We start from the raw sequence: 26266 nt of genomic DNA on the forward strand, positions 1-26266 counted from the left end.
CTGCTTGAAGTGACCCAGCTGTTTGCACCGGAAGCAGCGTTGTTCGTTGCCCTCCTGGCGATGATAGCGAGGGCTAGATGTCACCGGTCTGTTAGGAGGTTGGTATCTAGCGGTTGGTGGGTGTGAGGGCACCGTTTGTGGTGGAGGTTGTTCCTGTGGTGTGACCTGGTTCGTCTTGCGAGTATCTGCATATTCATCCGCCAACTTCGCGGCCTCTGGTAGAGTCATGGGCCTGCGATCTCTCACCCAATCCTTGACGTCCGTCTGGATGTGATTGTAAAATTGCTCCAGGAGCATTAGTTGCAAAATGTCCTCTGCGGTGGTGGCCTGGCTGCTGTTAGCCCAGTTAGAGGCCGACCGGGACAATTGGCATGCCCATTCCGCATAAGAGTCTTTCGTGGTTTTGCGTGAGTCCCTGAACTTCTGTCGGTGGGACTCTGGGGTTACTGCATAACGAGCCAGGAGCACTTCTTTAACCCGGGCGTAGCTATGGATATCCTGATCTGGCACGGTCCGGAAAGCATCAGAAGCTTTGCCTGACAGTTTGCCTGACAATATTGAAACCCAGTCTCCTCTAGCTATTCGGTGCAGGTTACATTGTCGCTCAAAATCCGCCAGGAAGTTATCAATCTCACAGTCCTTTTCATCAAAAGCTTTAAAAGCGCTAAACGGAATCTTCCTTGCGTCTGCTGTGCTGTACTCACTGTTCGTAGAAGGTGCGGCTGCTTGTTGGACTGCTGCCAGTTTTAACTGTAGCTCTGCGTCCCTTATTTGTTTATCCTTCTGTAGCTCTGCGTCCCTTATTTGTTTATCCTTCTGTAGTTCTGCGTCCCTTATTTCTTTAGCCTTCTGTAGCTCTGCGTCCCTTATTTGTTTATCCTTCTGTAGTTCTGCGTCCCTTATTTGTTTATCCTCCTGTAGCTCTGCGTCTCTTATTTGTTTATCCTTCTGTAGTTCTGCGTTTACTAACATGTCCATCACTTTCAGTACCACATCTGGCGTTGGGTTCGGGCCGAACCACGCTAGCTTCTCTCTCATTAGCTTGTTGGCTGGCGATTCCTCCTCCTGAATCACTGGTGTCTCCATCTCTTGTACTGCTGGCGTTGCTGCAATCCCGTCCTCCTGGTCTAGCTCCATTGATTCTGCTATGATGACCCGCTTGGTTTTGTTGCTAGCAATCCTTCCACGAACTTCCAGTAGTTCTTCCAGTGTCTGCTTGGAATCCGGGTGTGAAGGGGAATAGAAGGGAAAAATCCCACTGCTACCAACCAATTGTGACGGTATCGGTATGATATCCCCGTCAAGGTTCCCTTCTTCCCATAACGAAAATCACCCCAATATTCCACGAGGAGGGATATCCCTGGAATCGCCCAGAAAGCCACACATGAAACCAGCTTACTGCTTGAACAACACAGACTTTAATGTTATAACACACAGCTTATATGTCATTTCCAAAACTGTTACAATGACAAATCTCCGCCCCCCTCACACTGGGGCTTCCATACAGATTATAGGTAGACACGACGGGGCCGATGCTGAAACACATTTTCTTTAGACAATGACATCAATGACGCTGAGCACTAGCTGTACTGAATACATCAACCAGACCGCTCGACCCCGCATATAGAGAGATAATTACCACAATGAAGCAATCAGAATAATTAACACAAGCCACTTAAACCCAGCTCTCCTTCACACAACACAATAGATCAATTAACCTTTAGAAATAGTGAGGGGACATTAGCACATCAATAACCTGGCTAGTAGGGAGCAGTAAACTGAGACATATAGGCAAATGTATCACAGGTCCTATACCAGAATAACAGAATTTTAAGGGCAGTCTCCCTCTGCACTACACAGCGTGAAATCTTTGAAGTATTAGCCCATATTTTCCCCCAATCTAGCAACGAAATTGGGTGTTTTAATAGAGTAGACCATTTTTTCATATAGTTATGCGTGGAGTCCGTCAGAGGGGGGGTTTCATGTAGAATTTTATATATAGATGAAATCTGCTTAGGCGCATAGGGACCTGCTACACATAAAAGCTCAAAATCTGTGGGCCTTTCCAGTGATAGCGAGGGAAACGTGGAGGAAAAAAAATGCTTAAATTGTAGATAAGAGTACTGAAGGGAAGTTGGCAGATCATATTTCGCTTGCAATTCCGAAAAAGAAAGAAAAATACGTGTGACCGTGTTGACTAAGTGTCGTAACTGAAAAATTCCAGCTTGAGTCCAGGGATACATCCTCCCAAATGACATGCCATCAGGAATATCTGGATTGAAAAGAACGTTCATTAGGGGGGAACATTTGGAGGAGAGGGAGAACCGCTCCACACATCTCCTCCAAATAGCCAGGGTAAACAGCATTGGAGCCAAGCATAAAGATCTCAGCTGGGGCATAAATTTAGCGGACGATGGCCAAAGTAAGTAACAGGGATGTACTGGTACAGTGATCCCCATCTCTATCTCAGCCCATCTGGAAGGGGCCTTTCTAGACACCCAAGAGATCAATATACGGAGGTGAGAGGCATAATAGTATTTAATAATGTCCGGTGCCGCCATCCCACCCCTATGCTTAAGGGCGTAAACTACTGATTGTGCGATCCTATGGGAGGCATTATTCCAGATAAACCGGAGACATCGCCTCCGGAAGAGTTTCAACTGTGACATTGGGACAGAAGTAGGGAGTGTCTCGAAAAGGTACAACATTTTTGGGAGTATGGACATTGTGACGGTATCGGTATGATATCCCCGTCAAGGTTCCCTTCTTCCCATAACGAAAATCACCCCAATATTCCACGAGGAGGGATATCCCTGGAATCGCCCAGAAAGCCACACATGAGACCAGCTTACTGCTTGAACAACACAGTCTTTAATGTTATAACACACAGCTTATATGTCATTTCCAAAACTGTTACAATGACAAATCTCCGCCCCCCTCACACTGGGGCTTCCATACAGATGACTAGGTAGACACGACGGGGCCGATGCTGAAACACATTTTCTTTAGACAATGACATCAATGACGCTGAGCACTAGCTGTACTGAATACATCAACCAGACCGCTCGACCCCGCATATAGAGAGATAATTACCACAATGAAGCAATCAGAATAATTAACACAAGCCACTTAAACCCAGCTCTCCTTCACACAACACAATAGATCAATTAACCTTTAGAAATAGTGAGGGGACATTAGCACATCAATAACCTGGCTAGCAGGGAGCAGTAAACTGAGACATATAGGCAAAATGTATCACAATGGCCCCCCTTTTGCTCCCTGCTCCGGCAAACCCGGTTGGACCTTCCCTGGTCCAGTAGGGTTGACGGGTTCAGAGCTATTAGTCAGAGGTTAACTCCGTTTGGCATGACTGACCTCCCTTGGCAACTGCTTCAGACTCAGGTATGTCACCGGGTCGTCAGATCACACGCCGGTCAGTCCCCAAGTCTTTGTGCGATCTGCAAAGTCACCAGAAGTCAGTGTGAAGACAGCGAATGGGTCTGTGCGCCGCCGTCTAGGTGTCCCGCTATGGGAGGGGGCAGGTTATGGCTCTGAAGTGACAATCCCAGGAGATTCATAAAAAGAAAAAGTTATATTTCTTGAAATGCTGTAGCACTGGTGCTCAGAGTCCGGGGGGGGGGGGGGGGGGGGGGGGGGAATCAGAGCCCCATAAGGTCAGCCACCCCCTGCTCCCTCCGCAGCCGCCGGTTCTCCTCTTGGAGCTTCTCCAGCTCCATCTCCAGTTCATGCTGCTGTGACCTCAGGTGGTTGTTCTCCTCCTCCATGCGGCTTATGCACTCCTCCAGCTCTATGTACTCACGGATCAGCTCCTGCTTGCTCATGTCCTGCAGGCTCTCCACGTGGTCCTTCATCATCAGGAACTGGGTGGTGGTGTAAGGGGCCACCGGTGGGCCCTTGGCGAACATCTCGGCATGCATCTGGGACGCCCGCTGCGACTCCCTCTCCTCCAGTCGCTTCTTCTCCTCCCAGGTCAGCTTGTTATACGGCTTCCAGGACCTCTTCTTCTTGAAGGGTGGCCGGCGGTGCCTCTTTCTGCCCAGCTCCCTCCAGGGCCCCTCCGGCTCAGGGCTGTCGCCCATGACCAGCTGACAATGGTGTTCCCTGTTGTCCGTAATAACAGATTGTACCATGAGGGCTTCGTAAGGGGTGCCCAATGGTTCTTCCTGACCCAGCTCCTTTGGATCCCAAGCCGAGTCTACACAATGGGCTGCTGCTGGTGGGCGGTACCCAGGTTGAGACCAATTTGACCTGGTGTTGTCATTCATGGGGCAATTCTGCTTGAAGTGACCCAGCTGTTTGCACCGGAAGCAGCGTTGTTCGTTGCCCTCCTGGCGATGATAGCGAGGGCTAGATGTCACCGGTCTGTTAGGAGGTTGGTATCTAGCGGTTGGTGGGTGTGAGGGCACCGTTTGTGGTGGAGGTTGTTCCTGTGGTGTGACCTGGTTCGTCTTGCGAGTATCTGCATATTCATCCGCCAACTTCGCGGCCTCTGGTAGAGTCATGGGCCTGCGATCTCTCACCCAATCTTTGACGTCCGTCTGGATGTGATTGTAAAATTGCTCCAGGAGCATTAGTTGCAAAATGTCCTCTGCGGTGGTGGCCTGGCTGCTGTTAGCCCAGTTAGAGGCCGACCGGGACAATTGGCATGCCCATTCCGCATAAGAGTCTTTCGTGGTTTTGCGTGAGTCCCTGAACTTCTGTCGGTGGGACTCTGGGGTTACTGCATAACGAGCCAGGAGCACTTCTTTAACCCGGGCGTAGCTATGAATATCCTGATCTGGCACGGTCCGGAAAGCATCAGAAGCTTTGCCTGACAGTTTGCCTGACAATATTGCAACCCAGTCTCCTCTAGCTATTCGGTGCAGGTTACATTGTCGCTCAAAATCCGCCAGGAAGTTATCAATCTCACAGTCCTTTTCATCAAAAGCTTTAAAAGCGCTAAACGGAATCTTCCTTGCGTCTGCTGTGCTGTACTCACTGTTTGGAGAATGTGCGGCTGCTTGTTGGACTGCTGCCAGTTTTAACTGTAGTTCTGCGTCCCTTATTTGTTTATCCTTCTGTAGTTCTGCGTCCCTTATTTGTTTATCCTCCTGTAGCTCTGCGTCTCTTATTTGTTTATCCTTCTGTAGCTCTGCGTCTCTTATTTGTTTATCCTTCTGTAGCTCTGCGTTTACTAACAGGTCCATCACTTTCAGTACCACATCTGGCGTTGGGTTCGGGCCGAACCACGCTAGCTTCTCTCTCATTAGCTTGTTGGCTGGCGATTCCTCCTCCTGAATCACTGGTGTCTCCATCTCTTGTACTGCTGGCGTTGCTGCAATCCCGTCCTCCTGGTCTAGCTCCATTGATTCTGCTATGATGACCCGCTTGGTTTTGTTGCTAGCAATCCTTCCACGAACTTCCAATAGTTCTTCCAGTGTCTGCTTGGAATCCGGGTGTGAAGGGGAATAGAAGGGAAAAATCCCACTGCTACCAACCAATTGTGACGGTATCGGTATGATATCCCCGTCAAGGTTCCCTTCTTCCCATAACGAAAATCACCCCAATATTCCACGAGGAGGGATATCCCTGGAATCGCCCAGAAAGCCACACATGAGACCAGCTTACTGCTTGAACAACACAGTCTTTAATGTTATAACACACAGCTTATATGTCATTTCCAAAACTGTTACAATGACAAATCTCCGCCCCCCTCACACTGGGGCTTCCATACAGATGACTAGGTAGACACGACGGGGCCGATGCTGAAACACATTTTCTTTAGACAATGACATCAATGACGCTGAGCACTAGCTGTACTGAATACATCAACCAGACCGCTCGACCCCGCATATAGAGAGATAATTACCACAATGAAGCAATCAGAATAATTAACACAAGCCACTTAAACCCAGCTCTCCTTCACACAACACAATAGATCAATTAACCTTTAGAAATAGTGAGGGGACATTAGCACATCAATAACCTGGCTAGCAGGGAGCAGTAAACTGAGACATATAGGCAAAATGTATCACAGACATCTTTAAGATGTTAATCCTGCCTAATAGGGAGATTGGAAGAGAGGACCACAGATTCAATAGACGAGTTATCTCTGCAAACATAGGGGGAAAGTTAGCTTGGTATAAGGTGGAGTATGAAGATGTAATATACACCCCCAAATATTTTAAAGAGGTAGGGCACCAATGATAATTGAACTTGTCTTGAAGAGATGTGAGCATCTCCGGTGACATGTTAATCGGTAAGGCCTCTGTTTTTGATTGATTAACCTTAAACCCGGATAGGCCCCCAAAGATGGAAAGAATATCATGTAAAGCAGGTAAAGAGGTCGAAGGATGAGTGAGGGTCAGCAGAATGTCATCAGCAAAAAGTGAAAGCTTATAATCCCTTCGCCTCAGCGGAACCCCCCTTATGTCAGGGTGCTGCCTAATGGCTTCCGCCAGTGGTTCAAGACTCAAAATGAACAGCAAGGGCGACAGCGGACACCCCTGCCTAGTGCCATTACTTAGGGAGAACCGCTGAGACAGACAGGAGGAAAGCTGTACTTGGGAAGTAGGGGTGGAGTAAATGGCTCGCAGGGCATGGATAAAAGGACCCGAGAATCCATATCTATCAAGGACCGCAAACATAAATGGCCAACTAAGGCGATCAAATGCCTTTTGCGCATCTAGGCTGAGAACAACTCCTGTCTGTGTTTAGTTTTGGTTAAAAGATCTATCAGGTCTACGGTCCTTCTGGTGTTATCACCTGCGTGTCTCGTGGGAACAAAACCCACTTGGTCTTTGTGGATTAAAGCCGTCAAAAGCGGGGAAAGTCGGTTAGCCAGCAATTTAGTAAAAATCTTGTAATCCGAATTCAAAAGCGCAATGGGGCGGTAATTATCTGGCAATGAAGGGTCTTTACCTGGTTTTGGGATGACCGTCAGGAATGCGTGTAGAAAATGGGTGTGGGGGACGGTGCCTTTGAGTAGAGAGGAGAAGAGAGACTGAAGATGGGGGTTTAAAATTTCCGAGAAGGTTTTATAATAAACATACGAGAGTCCATCTGGGCCAGGGGACTTGTGAGTGGGGAGAGCTTTCACAACTTCGATAATCTCTTCAAGAGAGACAGGGGCGTTAAGTATAGAGAGTTGTTCTCTAGACAGCTTAGGAAGAGCTAAAGAGGACATAAAAGCGTCAAAGTCAACCTGGGAGAATTGAGTCAACGGATCCCCACCCAAGCAGTTGTACAACTTCTTATAAAAATCTCCAAAAACTTGCGTCATAGCCTTGGGGCAGTACGTGGGGGTACCATCTGACTGCATTAGATGGTCAGGGATCGAGAGGAAGGGGCGTGGTCTCAATCTGTTAACTAACATTCTGTGCGGCTTATTGGCGTATTCGTAAAATTTCTGTCTAGCCCATAACAAAGACTTGGATATCTTATTCATATTAAAAGATTTGATACGATTCCGCAAGGAGACCACCACCCTTAGACGCTCCACAGTAGGGGAATCAAGAAGATGTGCTTCCGCAGCTCTAAGTTGGACCAGGAGCTCATCTTTTTGCTTCATGGAATCCCTTTTCAGACGGGAGCTAGCAGAAATACATTCCCCCCTGAAAAAAGCCTTATGGGCCTCCCACAGAGTGGAAACCTCCTTCACCGATCCCACATTTAAATCAAAAAATTCTGACAGTTTTTGTTGTAACTGGACTCGTATTAACGGATCCTTAAGCAAAGACTCATTGAGACGCCAGTGGCACGTCCTGGGGGCAGGAGCAGACAAGACAATATCGATCTCAATGTGTGCATGATCCGACCAGGTGATTGGGCCAATCTCTGAGGAGATCACATATGAAAGTAAAGGGGCTGTTACAAAAAAGTGATCCAATCTGGAGTAGAGCTTATGAGGCGGGGAATAAAAAGAGTACCCTCGTTGGGTCGGATGTTTCACTCTCCATGTATCAAAAAGGTTATATGACCTGGTCAATCTGCGAAATGATGCGGACAGCTTCTGGACAGCATTACTTGGGGTGTCTCGAAACAGAGCCTTTCTGTCCCTGGCCGGGGACATGCACACATTAAAATCTCCCCCCAATATCATGAAGGGGTGGGAGATCGATTGAAGTTTCTCAAGAACAGTTGTAAGGAAACCAATCTGACCAACATTAGGGGCGTATATATTTGCCAATGTAAATTGGGTGTTCAGGTGACTACATTCCAGGAGCACATACCGACCTCCAGGGTCCAAATGGGAGGAAAGGATACGGATCGGACAGGAACGTTTGAAGAGGATTGCTACCCCCGCCTTACCAGATGGGTCAGAAGCTACGTAGGCTGTGGGAAAATGTTTGGACGCAAATTTGAAGGAACCCCCAGATTTAAAATGAGTCTCCTGAATCATAATCACCTCCGCACCGGAGGATCTGAACTCCCTTAAAGCTTGCCATCTCTTGCCAATGGAATTCAGACCCTTCACATTACAAGAATAAATCCTCAGAGCCATAGAAAATCAGTCAGTAATACAGCTACTGTAACAATTATCTTAACTAAACTGTAAAACATCCATGGTGCAAAACACTTTGAGACACACAAGCATATAAGTTGAATCAGTGCAACAAAAAAAGCACAAATTATCAATGGGAGGTCAAAAAAAGGACCCAAAAAAACAAAAACAAAAAGAAAAAAAGAAAAGAAAAAACACAAAAGAAAATAAAGAAAACAAAAAAAATAATTGAAAACACATTTGTTCAAAAAACCCTGAAGATAAAAAAACTCCAGGGAACCCAGACAAAAGCCTGGGGTTAGGGCAGGAGGCATGGCAGGTAGCGAGATCCGAGGGGAAGTGAGTCCCCTCCCTTCCAAACAGGACAGTCTGCGCCGAACCATGGAGAAACATTAGTTAGGTATATTATCTGAAGGGCTGTCCGAGGTGGCAGTCACTTCTAAGGGCAAGAGCGGTCCAAGAGGACAGGGCCGGGACCAAAAAAAAACCCCGACGGGGTCGGGGAAAACCTCAACCTACAATGAGAGGGAGGAATAGAGAAAAAAAAAGGGATCATAAGGAGACCTACAGGGCTGGATGGCTTCAGGTTTGAGACCTAAAATGTGTGACCCGTTGTGGGGTGGAGAGTGCCTTCCTTGACTTGCGCTGTACCGGGGTCCAGATCTTGGCTGGAGTCATCAGGGGTTTAGGGTTCAGTACAGGAAGCTGAAGATCTTCTTCAGGAACGGGGGGGAAGACCCAGATTGCGCGTGAAGGCATCACTTTCATACAGATCCCTCAATGAGTACTGGACTCCATCTTTTAGAACAGATAGGCGAAAAGGAAATCCCCAACGGTAAGGCACCTGATGATTTTGCAGATGTGTAGTGACAGGACGGAAGCTTCGGCGCTTCGCCAACGTGATGGGGGAAAGGTCATTGAAGATCTGTATTTTGGCCTTTTTAAAGTCAATGCGAGATTTGTTGCGAGTCGCAACTGTAAGGGCTTCTTTGCTCTCATAATAATGAAAGCGGACAACAACATCTCTGGGGTTGGAGCCAGCAGGGGGCTTGGGAGCTAAGGACCTATGGGCCCGATCTAAACGCCAATCAATATCTGGAATATGGGGTGCCAGGGTGACGAAAAGGTCCAGAAGGTATGGGCGCAACTCCTTGTCTGAAACCGTTTCAGGGATCCCTCTTATACGTAGGTTTTGGTGCCTTTCTCTGTTCTCCAAATCCTCTTGTTGCAGTTGGAGCTGAGAGAGGGTATTTTTCATGGTTGCATTTTCCTCCTCTAACACATGCACATACTGGGTAAGTTCATCAAACTTATTCTCGAGTGTGTCTGTACGTTCCCCCAGCTGATCTATCTCCTTCCGGAGCTCCTGAGTGATTTTACCCACCTCTTTGGTGATGTTATGGGTCAGGTTCTGAAGGAGCGATTGTAGCTTAAGATCCAAGACAGCAACAGTGACCACATCTGTGGCCACCACTGACATGGCACGCTGGGAACCGTCAACCTCCGAAGGGTCATCTAGTATCGCTGGGCAGGAGTCGGTGACCTCTGACAGGACAGCCGCATTACTCGGGGCCGGGGATTGCGACCTAAACAGGAAGCGCTCCATTGTAGGTTTAGAACTTGTGGAAGGTGGCGGAACAAACCCTCTATAGATGGACTTTTGAAAACCGATCTTGCCCATAAGATGGCGATAAAGGTTCGGGCAGATGCTCTATTCACTCCTGGGGCTGTGGTAGTTAGAGTAGCGTTGCAGGAGTGGCGATTGGCGGGGACCGAAGTTCTCCCTCTACATATCTGTCATCTTCAAGCTTTTACGTTTACTTTCTGACCCATTAGCAGGTAATGGGCAGCTCAGCAGGGCCCTGCAGGCAGGTGGACGGGCAACGATGCAGATGAAGGCAGCAGGCTCCACTTCCGGGAGAAGGGCCTGAGCGTGTTGCACTGCGGCGGGGGAGCCGTTTAAGAAAGAGCGCTGACGGGCAAGCTTCACTGGGCCAGCATACCCCCTGAGTAGAGCAAGCAGGTGAGGGGGTAAGCAGGAGGGCGAATATCAGTCACAGGAGAGGCAGGGTGTACAAAGATGGCCGCCGGGAACCGCGACTAGGCCGAAGCCACGGTGTTTCCTAATCCCTATTCACTGGGCCAGCATACCCCCTGGGTAGAGCAAACAGGCGAGGGGGTACTCCGGAGGTAAGCAGGAGGGTGAATAACAGTCGCAGGGGAGGCAGGGTGTACAAAGATGACCGCCGGGAACCACGACTAGGCCGAAGCCGCGGTGTTTCCTACGCCCGTGACCGTGTGGATGGTCGCGGCTCCGTACGGAACCTCCGTCGGCACCCCCGCGGCCAGGAAGCAGGCTCCAACAGTAGCAGAGGATGTCGATTTGTCCGCCCGTGGGTAGGGGTGAGGAAGTGGGACAGGGAAGGCTCCGTACCTGAACTCGTAGCTCCGGAGGCCTCAGGCCGGCAGTCGGAGGTAGGATGTCATCAAAGGTCCCCTTGTGAGCTCCGATGTTGGCCCGCACTGACCGGTTCACGTGGAGGGTGGATTAATCCACTCCCAGCACAGAAACAAGAAGGATGAGGGGGACAGCCTAGGCCCCAAGATGGCGATGGGCCAGGGTCTCAGAAAAGTTTCTAAACTCCTCACGGGGACGGCCTGACCCCGCGATTTCGGCTATGTTCGGAGCAGGGGGAGCCCCGGTGTAGAGAAGGCTGGATGGTGGAGCCTCAGGGCTTCAAAAAAAAAAATCCTACTAAAACATTTTAGTCGACTAAATGAATACTATTTTAGTCGACTAAAATACGACTAAAACTAAAACAATTGAGATGACTAAAATACGACTCAAATGGCATTTTAGTCAAAAGACTAAAAATGGGACTAAAACTAAGACAGCATTTTAATCAAAAGACTAAGACTAAAATTAAATTAAAATTTTACTTCAAAATTAACACTGGTCTGTAGTGAATGTTCATATCTCAATACCAGAGCACACCCTAATCACCACATGTGCCACACATTCCCCCTATTTTTTAAAAATGGTAAAAAAATTAATAAACAAATACATTTGTAAAAAATAATACAAAATAAAATAATAAAAATAAAAACTACTGACACCATCCACTACCCTACTGACACCGTCCACTGCTCTAATGACACCGTCAGTATATATACACATACACACGAATATGTGTTTGAGCTTTGGGGTGCACACCCTAATGCAATGGGCTGCACACACCTATGCCTGTATAATAATAATAATAATATATACAGAATTGCTTGACCGCTGAGAATTCAGGTTCTGCTTGGCAAAAAAAAATAAAAAATCTTTGGGGTAGAAAAAGGTTGAGCCAGAGGCCAACATCTTTTACTCCCCATTTTAAGGTAGGATGTACCGATAATTTTTGACGAAAAGCCTTGTCATAATTACACCAAGCAGAGCCACCAAAATTCCTAAATGCTTCAAGAAAAATTTCTAAATGCTGGAAAAGCCCAGCGCTTTTTTTAAGGGAATTTCTCACACAAAATTCCCCAAAAAATACAAAAGGCCTGTAACCAGTTATTACATGACTTGGATACTGGTCTTTGTCTATCCTCATCCTCTTTTTTGTCAGATTTATGAATAAAATCTTTGGCAGACGGAAGTAATGACAAAATATCTATAAACTCTCTGTGCCAAATTTTTTCCTTAATTACACTCAGTGGCGGCCCGTCCATAGGGGGCGCCCTGGCGTCGGCCCACCACCCCCCTCCTGTAGTCATAAAAACAAAAACTGGCCCTATAAGGCTTTTAAAATGTCGCTCTGCAGCGCCGCGCAAATAACATACATTCATGCATTGCATGATTGTATGTTATTGTGGCCAGATGGCCGGACATAGGGCACCGGCTAACTGAATAACGGCAGCTGGTTGGCTGTGCGGAAATGGAGCACCAGCCGCCACTGATTACACTAGATAAATGGAATCCTAACAGAGTTATTTCACATGTAATAGACTCTTTTAAACAAGATTCAGGTACATTTTGTGCTTTTGCTGATTGATATGAAGAAGAAACACATGCATCTAAAATAGCTTGAGGAGATTGAACGCAATTAGCAGAAGTTCCACTATATGGTGTCCAGACTCCAATAGCAGAAAGATCATTTGTTTGAATAGCATAACCTTTCATAGCCTGAGCTTGGCCATTAGCTGACTGTATATCCTTAACTAGCTTAGACAATAGCTCAGCTATATTAGATAAAATATTCAATGAAAATGACTCACCCATACCATGTTGCTGTGAAAGCTGCAGGGGGGGTAGACAAAACCTGGCCAGCCCCGTCATTCCTACCACTTGCGTGGAGCTGGTACATTGGCAGCCATAGTAGCAGGTCCTGCTCCGGCTTCCGTCAGCAACATTCGTCGCCATGGAGATGCTTGCTGTGATGATACCGGCTCCTGTGACATTGCTCCGCCTCTCATCACACCTCTGGTCCCACCTCTCGTGACAACTCTCGTCACTCCTCCGGTCCCGCTTCCAGTCACGCCTCTGGTCAAGCCCCCAGCTGTGCCTATGGCGGAGTTTTGCACTCCTCCTCTTGTCCTGCTGATGGCCATGCCTCCCGCCGCTCTGTTCCACTCTGGAGACGATCGCCCATTTCTTCCTGTTGCCGAACGAGGTGAGGTGGGAGTGTCTTCAGTGCGGGATACACCTCCTCTTCGCTAACTCACTCCAAGGGCAGGGTTGATGCCTCCTCTTCGCCTTCGACTCAGAACTTCCTTCTGATGATCTGGTTGATCTATCTGATGCAGCACGGGCTCCCAGATAGACAATTCTCCCGCATTCAGATCCACTTCATTCCATGTTCCGTTGGTGGCTGTTGCGGCTCCCACTGGAGCCTCTTCACCCGACCATCGAGGTAGGTCCAAATACTGTCGGATCCAGGCCACCCTGCCATCTTCTCCTGCCCATTCTAACAACCGCCGCATCAGGCTCATCTTCCAGCCTCAGAAGACACTGTTTTCTCAATGGAGATACCTCCTAGAACACCACAGCTCAGTCTTCTGAGGCGATTGAGCCTGACGTGAAAGAACCCCCTTTTTATAGCCCTTTTAGAGGCCTGTTTTGTCCAGATTCATCTGGATTTTCCCGGGCTGGCACACGCGAGACCCAGGAGAGGTCAACTGTATTCCTCTCCTAGGCAACATGAGTACCAGGAGATCCCCCTGAGAGCCACGAGCTCCCAGGGGGAACTTGAAACGCCTATTCCTGCTGCTCTTCCCATGAGGAAAAGGGGAGTTAAAACCGCCTTCCCCTTTTCCTATCATTCTGCCTTTACCTTTCTGACATTGTTTCATGTCATACCCATATTTTAGGTTTAACATGAAACATGATGCCATTTCGTCCCCCCTTAAATTTCCCCCCTATTACCTAAAGCTTGGGGTGCTTCTCCCTGCAGGCTTCTGTTAGTTTTTTAGTTTGCCACAGAAGGGCATGGCTCATATGGTTCTGTGAATAGAAGGATTACAAATCCCATCTTCCTCTGTGACAGAAGGTCTTGTGTTTAATGGAGTCTATAAAACAGCACAGAGATGTTACCACTTGTGTAGTTCATTGTTTGTTTATTTCCAGCTCCTTAATCAAAAGCCTGTACCTCCATACAGACCGGGGGCTGAGAGGAAGGGTTTTGCAGGAACCTGTGCATTATACACATTGGGGGTTATTTACTAAAGACAAATCCACTCTGCACTACAAGTGCAAAGTGCACTTGAAATTGCACTAAAAGTGCAATTGGAAGTGCGGCCGCTGTAGAGATGAGGGGGACAGACAAGGAAAATATAAAACAGCATTCTAGCTTGCACATGATTGGATAATAAAATCAGCAGAGCTTCCCCTCATTTCAGATCTTCCCCTCAGATCTAAAGCGACTGCACTTCCAAGTACACTTTCGGTGCAATTTCAAGTGCACTTTGCACTTTATGGGGCAGATCCACATACATCTGCGCCGGGCGCAGCGTATCTAAGATACGCTACGCCGCTGTAACTTATCTTTTTTAAATTGAATCCACAACGAATCCGCGCCGTAAGTTACGGCGGCGTAGTGTATCTCTCGCGGCTTAAGGGCGCGGAATTCAAATGGCTGTGATAGGGGCGTGTTTTATGTTAATACGTCGTGAACCGACGTAAACAACTTTTTTTTTTAACTGCGCATGCGCCGTCCCTGGGGGTATCCCAGTGCGCATGCCCGAAATTAAACCGGAACCAGCCAATGCTTACGACGGTGACGTCATTCTACGCAAATTCCTATTCGCGAACGACTTACGCAAACAACGTAAAAAATTCAAAATTGTACACGGGAAGGACGGCCATACTTAACATTGAGTACGCCTCATAATAGCAGCTTTAACGATACGCTGGAAAAAGCCGAACGGAAACGACGGAAAAAAATGCGCCGGCCGGACGTACGTTCGTGGATCGCCGTAAATAGTTCATTTGCATACTCGACGCGGATTTAGACGGGAACGCCACCTAGCGGCCGCCGAAAAACTGCAGCTTAGATCCGACGGCGTACTAAGACGTACGCCTGTCGGATCTAGCCAAGATGCCGTCGTATCTTGTTTTGAGGATTCAAAACAAAGATACGATGTGGGAATATTCAAACTACGCCAGCGTATCAATAGATACGCCGGCGTAATTTCTTTGTGGATCTGCCCCTTAGTTTGCACTTGTAGTGCAAAGTGGATTTGCCTTTCGTAAATAACCCCCATTAGACACTAATGGCAGCTGCAAGGCTTTGCAGTCTCCAGTGCAAAAAAAACATTTTTTTAATTATTATATATTTTTTTCTTTTTGCAAAATGGCCACATTCATTTATTTAATATTCACAAAAAATTTATAAAAAGTCTTTAAAATCTAACGTTACTGCTATATGGCTAAGGGTTTATTTACTGAAGGTGTAAAGCATGTTTACTTAGCAAGGCTAACGAGCTGAATCCAAATGAAAATTCACTTTGCAATGAATACCCAACTATATGCAAAGGAAATTAAAAAATAATTGATGTTTGCTTGTCCATTATTCAATAGTTTAAGTTAGTACACTTTAAACACATTCACTTTGCTACATAAAAGATTCTAAACTGCCTTAAAGGAGAAGTACAGTCAAAGCTAATTTGGCTGTACTTCTCCTGTGGATGACAGAAGTTCAGTTTGTTCTGCACTCCTGTGACCCGTTTTCATCAGACAGTGGGCTGAGGCTCCAATGAGCGAGGAGGTGGCAAAGCAGAGAGCGGTCACTGACAGTCACCAGCTCTCTTCTCAGGAAACACTGAGAACCAATTGATGTTAATCGCTCCGTTCTCAATGTTAAAGTCGGCGGGGGACTGATGCCGTATCCACCTAGGTAAGCATGATTCAGGAAAAAATAAAAGTCCATACTTCTCTTTTAGATAAATAATGCTAGTTAGATTTTTGATTTGTTCTTTGCTAATGTAGTGTTTGATGTCTAAAGTGTTATCACCTTTACTTTAAAAAATGCATCTGTGTTTCTCCACAATGTACTTGGCATCTGTCTCTTCATTGTAGCATTATAGTGAATCAATAATTCCAATGGCATAAGACAGTAAGATTAGAAGCATTACTAAAAATATAGGACAGAAAAAGAACAAGGTAAGCCAGACTCAGTGTAGTAATAAAGAACTAATTTAATTGGACAGACAAGCCAAATGGCTACTCACAAGGAGATTGTAATATTCAGGCATATAGGTAATAAAGGGTCTGGGGTCACTGTGCAGTACACGATGTGAGGAGCTGTGTCCCAGCGATGAAGGGAAGTCCGGTTTCTGGACGTCATAGAGCTCATACGCCGTGCAGCCCAGCTAGCCTTCTGGACATCTACAGAGGCCCCACCGCTGCCATCCATCTTCCTGCGGCTTGTCACCTTCATCGCTGGGTCATTCATGAGTCTGGCACACCATGTTCTTTTTCTATTTTGTCTTCTAGAGTTGTACTTCCACCCCAAGGCGGCTGCTGCTGCTGCTGCCAGTGTACACCTGAATTGACTATACCTTACCTCCCCCCCCCTTTTTACATTGTTTTAACCAATTTTGGGACTTTTAAGCTTTACTACAGACAATACCTAGTTGGTTCTTGCACCATCTCCTGTTTTCCTACTAAAAATATAGAGTTTGTGTTTTTTTTTTCTCATTTTAAGAGCCTCTAGAATATATTTTTTTAATTAAAAGATCCAATGCTTATACACAACAATGTACATATAAAAGGCAAGTCTCCAGAATGAGTGATCAGATAAATAGTGCCATCTTAAAAAGATGCTGCCCATACCATTTATAGCAACAAAAATCTTCCCATAGGATGATGAATGCATTTAACTTATTTTAAGCACGATATTTACCTGTAAAAAGCTTTGTTGTGTAGACATCCCAAAGCTTTGGGGTTGCTACTTTGTACTGACATTTTGAATGTGATGTCAGTAGCCCCATCAGACTCAGAGCCATCACTGAGATGGCTCTGTCTTATTCCCCTTCACTCCTCCCTGAGTAGCTACATAAAAGGTAGTGTAGAGCAGTTAGGCAAGGAGTAGAGGAGCTTGGCTAGCTTGTAGAGGTCCTAAGATCCCCAATGATGGGCTAAGGTAAAGCTATAGGGCCAGATTCACAAAAGAGATACGATGGCGTATCTCCTGATACGCAGTCGTATCTCTGTGATCCGCCCGTCCTAACTATGCATAGATAGAATCATTCTATAGAATTGACTCATAGAATCAGTTACGCATAGATAGCCCTAAGATCCGACAGGTGTAATTGACTTACACCGTCGGGTCTTAGGATGCATTTCTAGGCCCGCCGCTAGGTGACGATTCCATTGCGGTCGGTGTAGAATATGCAAATAACTAGTTACGGCGATCCACGAAGATACGCGCGTTCGTCGCAATCTCTTACGTCGTCGCTAGTCGTTTTTCCCGTCGCAAAGTTAGGCCTGCTTTAACATGGCTTATCTTTAGAACAGCCATGTTAAAGTATGGCCGTCGTTCCCGCGTCGAATTTCGATTTTTTCGATTTTTTTTGCGTAAGACGTCCTGGAATACGAAACACCATAACGCACGTCGCCGTCCAAAAAAACGTCGGGGCGCCATAATTTCGCGCAAAGCAGGTCGGGAAATTTTAACACGGAGCATGCGCAGAACGTTCGGCGCGGGAATGCGCCTAATTTAAATGGTGCCCGCCCCATTTGAATTAGGCGGGCTTGCGCCGAGCGGATTTACGTTACACCGCCGCAAGTTTACAGGTAAGGACTTTGTGAATCAGGCACTTACGCTGTAAACCTGCGGCGGTGTAACGTAAATCAGATACGTTACGCCGCGGGGGAGCACTACAGTTTAAAATGCCCTTTTAGCTGTAATGATGTAAAAATGATCTATTCACAGATCTGGAAAGAAGAAAATGTTAGAGGTCATGTTAAGCAAATAAATGTTTATTTACCATTTTCATTTTTCAATCATCACTAGTTTCCATATGGTCAGCAACCATAAACGTCTCTCCTTTTCACTGTTTGACTATTGCACCATCTCCTTACTGAACACGTCAGTGACACTAGAGTCACCACTGAATCTAAATAATATTCCAATGGAATATCTCGGTCTCTTAAAGCGCTGTACATTGAAAGTTGCTATTCCATTTATGTTATCTAATCAAGGATATCCGTGACATTTCCCATGACAGCTGCTCCTTTTACTACAGGTCAGCATTGTTCAAATTTGCATATGAAGAAGGATGGCTATAAATATGGGTTGGCAGACCTAGGTTTGTGTCAACCAACACATTTTCTAGAGCATTTAGGATATTTGAAAGCCATCTTACCAGGACAACTGGCCACAAGTGTGACAGCATATCTGTAAGTTACCCGTTGTGTTATGTCATGGAGATAATTGATTCTTTATTAATTATCATTGTTCAGTTCTGGAAACAGGGCTGTTGTCAGAAGCTTTTCAAAAGGTTTCATCCTAAATGACCATTTTTGCACAGGGGAAATGTAATAAGATGCTGAGTGGTAGCTAAGTACAACTGCTTTTCTTTTTATACTTGAGGCCTTTATCAGATGGGGCTATTACATCTGGTTGGCAAAAACTTAAAGCTTCACCAATTAATTATACATATTTTCAGATCTATTTTGTAATTATCTTCTAATAATGGCATACCACCATTTTTATTTTATACTGTGCACTACAGGCGGTCCCCGGGTTACAAACAAGATTCTGTAGGTTTGTTCCCAAGTTGAATTTGTTTGCAAGTCAGAAAAGGGAGTATTGTTAAAGTGTAGCTCCAGCTAAAGTAATTTCAAAATTTTTGGATAGCATAGGGAAGGGTTAACACTAGGGTTGTCCGGATACCACTTTTTTTCATGTACTCGCCGATACCGATTACCGATACTTTTTTTCATGTACTCGCCGATACCGAATACCCATACTTTTTTTAATGTACTCACCGATACCGATTCTTTTTTTCATGTACTCGCCGATACCGATTACCGATACTTTTTTTAATGTCATGTCATTTTTTAACCTTACATTGGTGGTCAGTGGGAAGAATATATCTTACATTGGCAGTCAGTATGAAGAATGTCCCTTACATTGGTGATCAGTGGGAAGAGTATATCTTACATTGGTGGTCAGTGAGAAGAATGTTCCTTACATTGGTGGTCAGTGGGAAGAATGTTCCTTACATTGGTGGTCAGTGGGAAGAATGTCCCTTACATTGGTGGTCAGTGGGAAGAGTATATCTTACATTGGTGGTCAGTGAGAAGAATGTTCCTTACATTGGTGGTCAGTGGGAAGAATGTCCCTTACATTGGTGGTCAGTGGGAAGAGTATATCTTACATTGGCGGTCAGTAAGAAGAATGTCCCTTACATTGGTGATCAGTGGGAAGAGTATATCTTACATTGGTGGTCAGTGAGAAGAATCCCCCTTACATTGGTGGTCAGTGGGAAGAATGTTCCTTACATTGGTGGTCAGTGGGAAGAATGTCCCTTACATTGGTGATCAGTGGGAAGAATGTTCCTTACATTGGTGATCAGTGAGAAGAATGTTCCATACATTGGTGGTCAGTGGGAAGAATGTCCCTTACATTGGTGGTCAGTGGGAAGAGTATATCTTACATTGGCGGTCAGTAAGAAGAATGTCCCTTACATTGGTGATCAGTGGGAAGAGTATATCTTACATTGTTGGTCAGTGAGAAGACTGTTCCTTACATCGGTGGTCAGTGGGAAGAATGTCCCTTACATTGGTGGTCAGTGGGAGGAGTATATCTTACATTGGTGGTCAGTGAGAAGAATGTTCCTTACATTGGCGGTCAGTATGAAGAATGTCCCTTACATTGGTGGTCAGTGGGAAGAGTATATCTTACATTGGTGGTCAATGAGAAGAATGTTCCTTACATTGGTGGTCAGTGGGAAGAATGTCCTGCCCTCCTGAAGAGTTAGTTCTTGTTCACCAGAGAAAGGCAGGCAAGCCATTCTCAGTGCACTGCTTATCAAAACTCCCTCCCCCAGCATCGATACAAACAGGCAGGAGAGTCACATCCAGCAAAATACCTGCCAGGGTGATATGATGAGTGATAGGGTTTAATTACACAGTGGGACATACTGAACAGCAGAAAGACACGCTGCAAGCTTTACAAACATTAGATCATAAGGAGGAAGGCGAGTCTGTGTGCATGTCACTTTACTTACCCGCCTGAGGACTCGCTCTGCTCTCCGCTCTGATCCCCGCCCCGCTCTCCACCCGCTGACTTCTCTCTTTACAAGTATCGGACTAGGCATCGGGAGCATTTGTGCGAGTACATGTACATGTACTCGCGCAAATGCTCAGTATCGGTCCCGATACCGATACTAGTATCGGTATCGGGACAACCCTAGTTAACACCCCTGTAACATTTGTTTTGCTGTCCCAAGTTCTCATACCAGTAGTCACACTCAGACACTCACTGGACACATTCATATATAAAAGCCTAAATATTGTAAAAAGCAAAGGGCAAGACATCCTGTACACATATAATACAGTATATAGAATAATACACCTTATACAAATACACTTTGAATTACATATATGAGAACTGTTTCACCATGCCAAAGGATCCACAATTGTTTTCAGCTAATTTTATACAGGCATACCCCACTTTTAAGTACACAATGGGACCAGAGCATGTATGTAAAACGAAAAATGTACTTAAAGTGAAACAATTCCTTTTTTCACTTCTAGGGTGTAGTGGGGGGTGCGCGAGTGGAGGATTCTTTGAGGATGTCCTCCCAGAACAACTCGACCGCGCTGTAGCAGTAAAATGTCTATGGCGCGGTCGGCAAGTGGTTAAAAACAAGCCCTCATTTGCTTCTGTTGCTGAAAATTTTTTCTTCGAATTTCAAAAAGGAAGCACTGAAATCTTAGCTCTTTTTTACAAATAATTTCTACTGTACCAGAATCTTGGCAGGCTGCCCTTGTTCTATTGTAAACGAATAAACCATTAATACAATTTGCTTGTACAACGTTCCTTTAGATTTACCAACACCATATAAATTCGGAGGTCAAACCTAAACCCTTTCAATTTCCATGCAATCAGGCAGACCCTTTCACTACATAGTTGAAGGTAAATCTAAAGAAAGTTGAATAAGAAAATTGTATGGTGTATGGCCAGCTTAACAGCAGCTGTTAGAAAACCGCTAAACTCAATTTAGATTCCTTGTTGTGCTCTTTGAATATCTTTGAGAATGAATTACTTTACAGTAAAAGAAGCTAGATAGGGCAGCATGGGTTGTTATCAAGCTCTTTTTTTCTGCTTGTCAAGAATATGTAAACACTTAGGGGCAGATCCACAAACGTATTACGCCGGCGTATCTCTTGATACGCCGCGTAATTTCAAATTTTGCACGTCGTATCTTTGTTTTGTATCCTCAAAACAAGATACGACGGCATCTCGGCTAGATCCGACAGGCGTACGTCTTAGTACACCGTCGGATCTAAGCTGCAATTTTTCGGCGGCCGCTATGTGGCGTTTCCGTCGAATTCCGCGTCGAGTATGCAAATTAGCTAGTTACGGCGATCCGGCGCATTTTGTTTACGTCGTTTACGTTCGGCTTTTTCCGGCGTATAGTTAAAGCTGCTATATGGTGGCGTACTCAGTGTTAAGTATGGGCGTAGTTCCCACGTACAATTTTGAATTTTTTACATTGTTTGCGTAAGTTGTTCGCGAATAGGGATTTGCGTAGAATGACGTCACCGTCGTGAGCATTGGCTTGTTCCGGTTTAATTTCGAGCATGCGCACTGGGATACCCCCACGGACGGCGCATGCGCAGTTTAAAAAAAACGTTGTTTACGCCGGGTCACGACGCATTAACATAAAGCATGCCTTCATCACAGAGATTTGAATGGCACGCCATTACGCCGCCAAAGATACACTACACCGCCGTAACTTACGGCGCAAATTCTTTGAGGATTCGAAAAAAAAGAACAAAGTTACGGCGGCATAGTGTATCTTAGACAGAGATTAAAATCAAAATGGCTCAGAAGAAATTCAGTGACCCCAAGGGTCCCACATTTGGGAATGGCATTTTGTAAATGGGATGCAAACTTTTCCTTTATCAGGGTCCAAAGCACTTTTCAGTTTACTGTCAAGAAGGGGATTTCGGTGATAACCAGGCCTTAGCTATAACTTGCTTAGCAGCAGTCAGTATAGGGGTCAGAAAGGAAATTGGGCTTTAGAGATTCCCATTGCAAGTTTTTACACTTTTAATGCCATGTTCTATTTTTTTAACCACTATGTTCATATTCACTGATTTTCTCCTTTGCTTCTCTGTTAGGAGCTGTTCCTTTTCCCTCAAAAAACTATTTATATTTCATTTCCTTTTACAAATCAATAAACATATCAGAAATGTCTACATTCTTACCAAGCTCATATTTCAAACCTTTATCTAAAATTCTAAAAGAACAAGACAATAAACGTACGAGTGAGAGTTCTATACAGTGGATAAAGTTGGCTGCATTGTTTTAAATAAATAAGACGGACAGGGAAATTAACAGGTTGCTGAGTGCAGAACACCTTCACAAGAAGTTGTCAGTGAACCCTAGCGAGAAACTAAAAGGGAAGCTAAAAAGACAGCAGTGGCAGCCTCCATTGTTCCATAGTACAGGTTTCCTCAACGCGCTTGTGCGCGTGTATATACCATAATATATGTATATATATATAAACCTGTATATCTTAATAGTGAAAATAATCATTGTAAAAGCATATACACTTTTAAAAAGATATTACTTAACTTTTAAAGACGTAAATATAACTCCACCATTTCTAATGCACTTTTTTCTTGCACCTTTCTTAGCATCAACTTTCACTCAGAAACATCATGAAAAAGAATTTTCTCCATTTACTGGTTACATTAGTGGTGACTATGATTGTTCTTCGAACACTCTTCCTTTCAGAAACTAAACAAGCTCAGACTGAAAACACTCCAGCAGAAAAGGTGGTTGTTCGTCATGTTCTTCCAGTCAGTACTGATTATCCATTTGAAAAGTGTGTTGAAAATAACAGCGCTCAAAATTTCACAGACTTTAATGGGCAGCCACAGAACATGAAAGATTTTCTGACATACCGCCACTGTAAAAGCTTTCCATTGATACGCGACTCCCCCATGAAGTGTGCTGATGGAAATGGCTCCAAAGATGTATTCCTGTTTTTAGCCATCAAAACAGCCCCAGCAAATTATGACCGTCGGGAAGCCATAAGAAAAACATGGGGAGAAGAAAAAAGTTATTTGGGTGCCAATGTGAAAAGAATTTTTCTTAGTGGAGTTTCAAGGAACAAAAAGGAATCAAAAAGGATGTTGCAGCTGCTAGAAGCAGAGAGTCACACATATGGAGACATCCTGCAGTGGGACTTCGAAGACACTTTCTACAACTTAACATTGAAGCAGGTCCTTTTCCATAAGTGGATGGATCTCAGGTGCCCAGGGACACAGTTCATTTTTAATGGTGACGACGACGTTTTTGTTAATCCTTTAAATGTTATTACATATTTGAGAGGCTTAGAATTTGATGGATTAAAAAAGCATCTTTTTGTTGGAGCACTAAATATAGGAATGCCACCTGTTCGTGAAAAATATAGCAAGTATTATGTCCCAGAAGAACTTTTTCCAGGTGATTCTTTTGCACCCTACTGTGGAGGGGGAGGAATCCTCATGTCTGGTTTTACAGCTCATGCTATCTCCAGGAAATCAACACACATTCCCCTTTTTCCTATTGATGATGCTTATCTGGGAATGTGCCTTAAGAAGGCTGGTCTGAGGCCACATAACCATGAAGGAATGAGAACATTTGGTATCAAAATGCCGAACGAAGTAGACTCTTTTGATCTTTGTTATTACCGTGACATGCTTATGGTCCATCGCTTTATACCCTATGAAATGTTAATTATGTGGAAAAGCTTAAAGTTTGCCAAGCCAAACTGCAAAACACAGATAGTAAATATTTCTAAACCTTAAGGCCAAAATTTTTTTTTTTTTATTCATGTATAGCTTATACCATATATATGTATAAAAGTGATTCTGGGTAGAAACAACACCAGGAAGCTGCGTTTGAGCTTATGTATTAAAAACTGTTACCTATTTAGAATAGATTAAAACTGTACAATGTTAAAGCTGGACTCCAGAAATCTATTTTTTTTTAACTTATATTGGGCCAGCATGGTTAAAATTAATTACGGATATGTCACAGCTGGAGTGCCTCTGAGGATTCTCAACTTCAATAATAGTCCTTGCTACATACAGTAAGCGCTGTCCTGTTGCCGCCATTTCTTGTCTAATACACTAAAGCCAGAGAGTTATTCCCTTGGCACCTCAACATCACGGAAGATGCTTTCTAAATCTGCTCTTCTATTCATTGAAAGAATACTATTTCTGAATGGAGGTGGTGCTGAGTAAGCAACTCTGTCTTCAGTGTACCTGACCAAAAATCACTGCATCAGCACCTGGAATGGGACAGCACTTATTGTATGTGGCAAAAACTACAATGCTGAATTTGAGAATCCCTGTCAGTCTTCTGGACGTGACCTATCCATAATTACATGTAACTAAGCTGGCCCAATGAAAGTTTTTTCCTAGAGTTCAGCTTTAGGCTTCATGAACATGGGATGTTGTTCAACCTCTCCTTAACGATTTAACTTGACTGCTTGAAACTGGCATCTAAAAACGGACGTTTAGCCGCATTTACATGCTGCGTTTGCGTCTAGAAGCGTTAATTTGGTTAAAATAAAAAAACGTCTGTAAACGAAACACTGATAAAAATGTCACCGCGTTTAGCGATTGAAATGCCTCTAAACGCAGCTTCTGAATGCATTTTTTGGGGTTCCAGAAAAAAACTCTAAAACTGAACTTCCTAGAAACGACCCTGTGTACATGTACTGACAAGATAACAGAGGAGAGTTCAGGAGCAGTTGAAAAAAATGCCCAACTGCGCCTAAACATCCGTTTACCAGCAGCAGTGTACATGAGGCCTTAAATGGTGTAGATAGGCTAAAAAGACGTATGGAGAATGTATTAACTCACACACACAGAGACCGAGAAGTCCCTCTTTTTGGTCTAATGTTTAGACCCCTCTCAAAATAAATGCACTATTTAACAAAAGTGTTAGACTACACTAACCTTCCATCGGATCTTTGCTATTACCCAAAGCTATATAATGGAAAAGTAGCAATGAAAAGAAAAATCACTTGCGAGTTTAACCAATCATTTTTGGCATATAATTTCTTTATTGCCTGCATCAAAAAGGGTGTGTCCTTTATCTACTTATTTTATGCTAGAAATTATCCTTTCTTATCCCAGAACATTGAGCAGCATAAGACATCACTGCATGAAAATTAAAACGACCAGTTCTTGTACATTTATCTAAAATGAGACAAAAAACAGGTGGTAATTGGGAATTGGTTTTGCGAATTGGTCTTGTTTTGTCCTTGTGGCAGTTGCTGGAAGTGCAAGTAGGCAGATTTAGAAGCTCCCTAGACCACAGGAACTACCTGTGTGGTTATCCTCTAAGATTGTGCATTGTACTAATTGGCACCATGCATGTTTAGTTCAGGCAGTTGCTCCCCTGCCTCTGTTCAACTGCTCTGGCTCTAGTGCCACAGTAAGGCCTCAAGCGTACTTGAGCTCAAAAACATAGCTTTTTTTTAATTTATTTTTTATATAATTCCCCACTCCCTTCCTCGGTCTCTAAACGCCCCTCCATGTTGGCCTGTGTGTCCATGCACACTATAGACATGTGGGGGGGCTGGGGGGGAATCAAACTTGTCACGTTCAGGAGAGGAGCTTTTGATCAGAAAAAAAATAAAAAAACACACACAACACCTGCCACAGATGAACATGTCTAAACACACCTAAGCTCTAGGTGGGTTTAGCAATTAAGCGTTTTTTCATTTGAGTGGCCATAATACATTTTCAGGCCAAATAAACAAAACACCCAAGCACTTGACGCATTTTCAAAAGCCAGCCTAGACGTGTTTTTTAAGATGCTTTTCTCCTGCCTCTCCTGGAAAAAAGCCATTAGCCCCGATATGCATAAAGTCCAAAAGGTCATTATTGCAAGGAGTGTATGAATACAGTGGGACTACTTGCTTATACAGGAATTTCACCCAATACAGAACACATCAGTTTTATGGTGGAGTGTGTGTAAGCACACAGAAGGTTAGCCATCTCCTTCCTTTTGTACGTTAGCCAACTTGTTACAACGT

At 44.7% G+C, this 26266-nt stretch overlaps 1 protein-coding gene across 4 annotated transcripts in view; it reads left to right on the forward strand.

The window, feature by feature from the left end:
- Nucleotides 1–25440, forward strand: part of LOC120909799 (acetylgalactosaminyl-O-glycosyl-glycoprotein beta-1,3-N-acetylglucosaminyltransferase-like) — a 247983-nt gene extending 222543 nt beyond the window's left edge. For 2 of the 4 annotated variants that reach the window (XM_040321540.1, XM_040321533.1), the window contains exon 2: nt 22866–25440. In XM_040321540.1, the coding sequence (XP_040177474.1) occupies nt 22866–24023 (1158 nt within the window). In that variant the 3' untranslated portion in view covers nt 24024–25440. Of the gene's footprint in view, nt 1–15733; nt 15883–18258; nt 18390–22865 lie in introns of those variants that run through there. The other 2 variants (XM_040321550.1, XM_040321546.1) reach the window with 2 other exon arrangements.
- The last annotated feature ends 826 nt before the right edge of the window (nt 25441–26266 follow it).

Source organism: Rana temporaria, chromosome 1 (genome assembly GCF_905171775.1).
Source record: "Rana temporaria chromosome 1, aRanTem1.1, whole genome shotgun sequence".
Taxonomy (NCBI): Eukaryota; Metazoa; Chordata; class Amphibia; order Anura; family Ranidae; genus Rana; species Rana temporaria.